Source organism: Arvicanthis niloticus, chromosome 21 (assembly GCF_011762505.2).
Source record: "Arvicanthis niloticus isolate mArvNil1 chromosome 21, mArvNil1.pat.X, whole genome shotgun sequence".
Lineage (NCBI taxonomy): Eukaryota > Metazoa > Chordata > Mammalia > Rodentia > Muridae > Arvicanthis > Arvicanthis niloticus.
In genome coordinates, this window is record NC_047678.1 from 43,375,765 (window position 1) to 43,382,663 (window position 6,899).

Below are 6,899 nucleotides of genomic sequence, written 5' to 3' on the forward strand. Positions count from 1 at the left end.
GCACACCTATAACACTACACCTGGGAGATAATGTCACACACCTTTAATCTCAGCGCCCAAGAAGCAGAGATAGGTAGATCTCTGTGTCTGAGGCCAGCCTGGCCTAGAACTCACATAGTGAACTCACATAGAACTCACATAGTGAGTTCTAGGACAGCAAGGGCTAACCCTGTCTCAAAAACCAACAAGATAAAATTAAATTAAAATAAAAATAAAAGAAATTTTAAGGAGAGAGAGAGAAAGAGAGAGAGAGAGAGAGAGAGAGAGAGAGAGAGAGAGAACATTCCTAGAACAAATGAAAATATAGCACTCAGTCCTGTGTGGGTTTTTCATTGTTGTTGCTTTTGTTAGTTTGTTTTTTAAATCAAAAGCAGTTTCTGGGATGCAGACAATGCTTCAAAGCTGACCAAAAATCACAGGCACCATTTCAGTGTCTCTATAACCCAGCTGGGGTGCCTCAGGCAAGTTACTTCACCTCTCTGCACTGCTTGCTTCTTTGGGAACAGAGGCATCAGGGCACGAAGATCCACTCATGCCTCCCCTGTCCATATTTTTCAGGAGAAAAAAAAACCTCATTTTTAATTGTTTAAACATTATGACTTCTATTTCCCCATCAAAATTACTCTGACCAATGTCTATTTTGCAAACACATGTTTCTCTCTAAACAACACTTTTTAAAAAATGTGCGAGAGTCTGCTTTTTTGTGTTCCATGTATCATGAAACTAAGAAGGTCAGGAGCCAACAGAGACCTGAGTGTCCACAGAGGGAGATGAAGTGGGTTATCCTATGCCAAGAGACCATCTGTGATAAGCTGCATATATGGCCTGGCAGTCTCCAGTCAATGCTTTATGGACTTTACCCTTGATAACATTAGTTGTTAATTACATGTGAGTGTCTTTCTATGTTTTACTCCACATTCAGAACCTGTTGGGAGTTCTGCATGGCCGAACCACAGATTTATAGCTGCCCCTCCCATGAAGTGATGAGACTTCGGGCTTTCAGGAAGGGATTACTGTTGTTAAGTAGAGATACCAAACACAAAGTAAAGTGGCTGTCACAGAAAATGCTCCGTGATGCCTTCGCTGCTGAGGAGAGCAGCAGTAGCAAGTAGTTCTAGAAGCTACAAACGCAGCTCTGGCTCAGATGTTGTAAGACAGGGCCTCAGAGCCATACTGATAATTAAAGCTTATTAAAAACAAAAACAAGACGACTGACCCAAATACAAAGAAAGGTTGTGAAGAGATGAGGTGAGACTGGGTTCTCCTTGTCAGGCTGTCTAGAGTGTTTTCGGAAGGCAATGGCTAATTACAAGGTTGCGGTGAGTGACTTGAGACCATTTGATTGCAGGGATAATTTTAACAGTTTGGAATTACAATTAAAGGGTGGGAACCTTTCTTAATTAACAAAGCCGAGGGCCTCGGCCACAAGTCCCCACATCAGGGGTCTGGCAACTCTCTACTGCCTCAAAATGACCTCATCCTTCCTTCTCATCTCCATTAGCACTGCTGGGCAAAAATGAGTTGAGGTTTGTGCCATAAGTGAGTTGTGTGTGCATGCGCCTGTGTGTGTGCCTCTGTGTTTGTGTGTGTGTGTGCATGTGCCTCTGTGCCTCTATATGTGAGTGTGTGTACATGTGCCTGTGTGTGCCTCTGTGTTGTGTGTGTGTGTGTATGTGCCTGTGTGCCTTTATATGTGCCTGTGTGTGCCTGTGTGTATGTGCATGTGCCTGTGTGTCTCTTTATGTGTGTGTATACATGTGCCTGTGTGTGCCTCTGTGTGTGTGCATGTGCCTCTGTGCCTCTATATGAGAGTGTGTGCATGCACGTGTGCCTCTGTGTGTGAGTGTGTGTGTGGGTCAGAGGGTAACTTGGAGGGTAGCCTCTTTACGATGTGAATCCTGTACTACTCAAGTACTCAGTCTTGGTGACAAATGCCTTATTATCCCACTGAGCCAAACTTTTTCTTGCCCTGTGCCATGTAAATCTTAATACTGATAGGCCTATCAGAATGAAAATTGTAGTGTGTGTGTGTTCATTCATACAACCCAGTGTGACCTGGAATTTGTTATGCAGGATAACCTCGAACTTCTGATCCTCCTGCCTTCATCGTCCAAGTGGTGGGATTACACTTGTGCAACACCATGCCTCATTTATGCAGTGCTAGGAATTAAACCAAGCTTGAGAGCTCTGCCAACTGAGCTATATTCCCCTGCTCTAAAAAAAAAAGGTTTTAAAGTATCATAATTTTTCAAGAAAAGTTTGTAATATTTATAACCAAAATGAAACAAAACATTATCTGTGAGCAAAGGTGAACTCTGAGCGGAGAGCCTGTGGGTGACATGAAGCCCTGACTGTCTCCTGTGACTCACCCTAGGGAAACTTGTGGGGTGTGGCAGAGGGCTGTGGGATTCCACCTCCTGCTAGTAACACATTCCAGACAACAGCCAGGGCTCCCATCTGAATTTGTGTCAGTTACAGTTTTGGGAGGTCAGTGGCAGCAAGACATGCACTCTGGTACCTGGTGGCTCTTGAAAGCAGTCAGCATGGTGTTCTAAAGGTTATTATTCTAATCATTCCCTCCTGGCCAGGAGGGGCTGATGGGACTACCAAGTATGCCTCTCCCAGTCATGTTTCCCTTTGCTGTTCATTTCTACAGTGACACCATGCTCATCCCCACTGTGTTAACACATCCACTGTAACCAGCTCTGGTACAAACAACTCAAAGGCCTCACCAGCTCCTTGGAGCCTGAGTTCAGGAAAACTAGGCCACTGACCAGTCGGCCTGTTATGTGACCTCGTGGGGCCCTGCTCCCGAGGTCACAGATGAAGAAAGTGATTTGGTTAAATTCCTGTTATTTACACAACTCAGCCAGCCCAGAGCTTCCTGGAAGACAGAACTCGAGTGGAGCTCCTGGGAACTAAATGGCAGCCTCCGTGTCCGGGGGAGTGAGACCTGTGATATGTGAGGTGAAACTCTTTGAAAACCCACATCTGGGCTGAAAATCCTGCAGACTGACAGGCCTGTTTTGAACTTCTTAATTGTGGAGAGTTGGAATGTTGCAGATTGAGAGTTAAAATTATCTTGGACAATCTTTTAGTCCCCTTACCAGCCATTTATCATTCACCTCTGCATCTGACCTAACATCTTTCTTCCTGTCAGTTAAAACTCTTTGATTATATTCACTTAGGAGACCATTCGTTTCTAAGAACCCAATAGCCAGGAATGTCATCAGATAGCATCTGAGACCTTGCCCAGGGATTTCAACCCTGGCTGTAACCCACCTACTTGATATTCCCAACAATGTACGAAGTAAATGCATTGATTGATAACTTTCTTTTGTTCTGTGACTATGAAAGTTCATGTAACCACTTCAAGAATCCATGTTCCCAGACTAAAGTCACTCCTACTGGTCTAAGAATAAACTCTACTTCTCCTGAGGTGTAGACAGACAACAGCCAGTTCAGAGCAGACTGCAGGTCTTGTCTTCAGCGATTTACTGGATTTACACCATATTCCCACTGGAGATGTTTTTTACTATTACGATAGAAAGTCAGAAACACCTCAAAACAATCCCTAGAGTGTCACTTGCCTCCAAGAGTGCTAACACACCCTCCCCACTCTGCTCATACACACATATATTTCTTTCCTAATTTTTTACTCTTAAAATGATTTTAAGACAAAATTTCATATTTCCAAGGCCTGTAAAGAACTCACAGTGAGGCTGAGAATGACCTTGAATTCCTGACTCTCCTGCCTCTGTTCCAGAATGGTAGGAGCACAAGTATGAGCCACCATGCCCAGTTTATAAAGTGCTGGGACTTGAACCCGGTGCTTTGTACATGCTAGGCAGGCACGCTACAGACTGGACTACCTACTCTGCCCTTCAAATGGATTGAAAACTCGCTTCTGAGAAAGTGGTGGCTCACACCTGTAATGAATTCCAGGAGTATGGGGTGGGAGCATGAACCTCAGTGGGTTCAAGACCAGCCTGGGAGAAACCAGGAGGCCCTGCCTTAAAAAAAAAAAAAAAATCAAAAACCAAAAAACCAAAAAACAAACCAAAAACAAAAACCCCAGAAACCAAACTCCAGCGGTAACAAAACACATACCGCAGTGTGTCCGTGCATGTAGTTTTAAAGATCTTAAGTTTTCCTGTTTACCATGCAGTTATATGTCTGTCACCTAATGTTTGAAAAAGAAACCAGGAAGTTTTCCTGCGGCTTTACGCCCAAGTCTAACCACACCATTTCAATTTTATTCTTTAATGTATGCTAATTTATCTACCTGTCGAACATAAACACCCGCCCCTTAGGTACTGATATTACAGACCCCAATTACGATTTGGACAGTACTATTTTTAAAACATAAAAACCTGTGCGAGTCTGAGAAAGAGCCTCACATCAAGAAACCAGGAGGCCCTGCCTCAAAAAACAAAAACAAAAACAAAACAACAACAACAACAACAAAAAACCCAAAAAACAAGAAAGTTTACTTGAAGAAAACTAGTTTTAGTCGCGGTATTCTACTCCTAGGGCCCACAGTTCCGGTTCTTTCCTGGAGCAGATCTACTCCCAGCCCAAACTACTCGAAATTCACAGGCTCCATGGAACTACACTCCAGCCTTCCACCAGGGAAGACGTGGGGCTCCTGTGGGGTCTCTGCAGCTGGATGCCCGCTGCTGTCCACGCGGCCGGTGAGCGTCCACTTGAAGCTGTCCTTTCGAGTTAATAATGCTCCCGGACCTCAGGATAAGCGGGCGCCCGCACAGGTAAAGAGCTACCCCGGTGGGAACTCAAACGCTTCTTGCACTCACTTCTCTGAGTGTCCCTAAGAGTCTCAGCAAAGTCCCCACGGCACGATGCGCTACCTTGAGAACGTCCTCCTAAGGCTTGTTCCTGGGCCAGCGGAGCTCACCCAGGTCCAGGGCTCTCCCATGTGCCGCAGCCTGAGCGCAGGGCGAATCGTCCCGAGGACCTCACCCCACCATCTCCGACTGTGCTACCCGGTCAGGATCGCGCAACCCCAGAACACGCGCCACCTCCACGCACCTCCCTGGCCACAGGTTGCTCTTACCTGTCCCGCGAAGCAGGCGGGCCGTGCCCAGCAGCAGGGCCCCCAGCAGTGCGACCGAGAACCCGCAGGCCGAGCCGGCCATGACTGGGGGTGGGGGGCGCCTCAGTCTTCTTAGGGCAACGACTGTGGCCTGTGTCTGCGAGTGGCCTCAGTGGCGCCCCGGCACCGAAACGCAGCTGCTGCGCCCCGCCCTGCCCCGCCGCTCACCTGCGCGCAGGATCCCGCCCCGCCCGCTCAGCAAGAGCGAGGGTGACCCACGCTTCCTCTGTGGCCTCCTCCTCTTCCTGCCTCAGCTCAGGTACTACTACCCTCCCTTGCCCGGTGGCCTTGAGGCAAATTTGTCCCCGCCTTCCCAGGCTTCAGTTCCTTTCTCAAAGTCCAAAATACTTTGTTGACAGCCAGCGCCTCCTCCCTCCGCTGTCCAGGTGTGCCGGTTGAGGAGGGAAGTCTTCCTGTTGGTCACTGATCCTCAACCTTTTGACTTTCTCTGTTGCTGGACAGGGGCCTCGGCCGCTCCAGCTTCTCCCCTGCAGCGTCCAGTGCTCATCAGCCTTTCCCAGTGTCAGACAAGATAGGCTTTCCTATTTGGGCGACAAGCCCAAAGTTGCCAACGCAGGGCAAAGTTAGGACAGATGTGAAGGCACCGGGAGGGTTCTGCCAAGTCGCTGGGTTGTTCTTTATTGAAGTAAGTGTTTTACAGATGCTGGGCAAGGGTGCTAGTACTGAGATACTTCAGAAACCATGCACTGAATGTGGGAAGATTGATTTGAGTGAGTGCATGGGACTGGAAAAGCTCAAAGAGAAGAAACCCAAGCAGGTCCACAATGGGCTGAGTACAGAAGAGTGCACAGCGCTATTGAGCTGGGCAGTGGGGGTGTGTGAAGGACTCAGATCAGAAGCTGGTCTGTCCTGCCAGTGTTGCTGGCAGCCAGTCCCTTCTCAGATATAGCTGGGCTACATACCTCCGGTTTGAGAGGTCCTGTGGGGTCTCCTTCTATCCGCTAAGCCAGAGGGTCTCAACTTTTCTAATGCTACAACCCTTTAATGCAGTTCCTCATGTTGTGATGACCCCCTACCATGAAATTTTTCATTGCTATTTCATAACTATAATTTTGCTTCTGTTACGAATCATAATGTAAATATCTTTGTTTTCTGATGGTTTTAGGCAATCTCTGTGAAAAGGTCATTTGACCTTCCAAAGAGGTCGCAATGGACAGGTTGAAAACCACTGCTCTAGGCTATACCATGTCCTGAATCACAGGGAGTGAGGGTAGATGGTCTGGGACCTTGTGGCTGGCAAGCCAGATTTCAGCCCAAAGGATTCTGTGGCCTTATGGGTTTACTGTGCTCATGAGTCAAGGTCACTCAGACCTCTCCAGGAACCTTGGACAGGAACAGAAGCTCATTCCCCAGTATCAGTCAAAGTGTGACCCCCCCCCCCAACTTCTCTTTAGCTTCTGAAAAAGCTGAGCTAATAGTCAAAGGAGATAAGAAGTCATGTCTCCAGAGCTTCATCCCTTCCTTCACAGTTTCCATTGAAGAAGCAAACACTTTCCAGTTCTGAGCAGCCTGAGGCAAGATCTTTAACACAATTCCATCTACAGAAGGGCCTATAAACTGAAGGTTGGGGAAGTGGGGGGTGTCTCAGACTTCTGGCTCTTAATTAATTTACTTCACTGGCTATTCTTTTTTTTAAATTGAATATTTTCTTTATTTACAGTTCAGATGTTATCCCCTTTCCCCATTTTCCCCCTCCCCCAAGCTCCCATCCCATCCCTCCTCCTCCCGTTTTGTTTTTATACCATTTTAATTTCATGCAAGTATT

General features: G+C 47.0%; 1 protein-coding gene across 3 annotated transcripts in view; it reads right to left on the bottom strand.

Annotated features, from left to right (window-relative positions):
* Cdcp1 (CUB domain containing protein 1) overlaps positions 1-5,372 on the bottom strand; it is a 38,060-nt gene extending 32,688 nt beyond the window's left edge. For 2 of the 3 annotated variants that reach the window (XM_034484146.2, XM_076918052.1), the window contains exon 1: positions 5,075-5,274. In XM_034484146.2, coding sequence (XP_034340037.1) covers positions 5,075-5,156 — 82 coding nt within the window. In that variant the 5' untranslated portion in view covers positions 5,157-5,274. The other variant, XM_076918051.1, reaches the window with a different exon arrangement.
* Between the last annotated feature and the right edge of the window lie 1,527 nt (positions 5,373-6,899).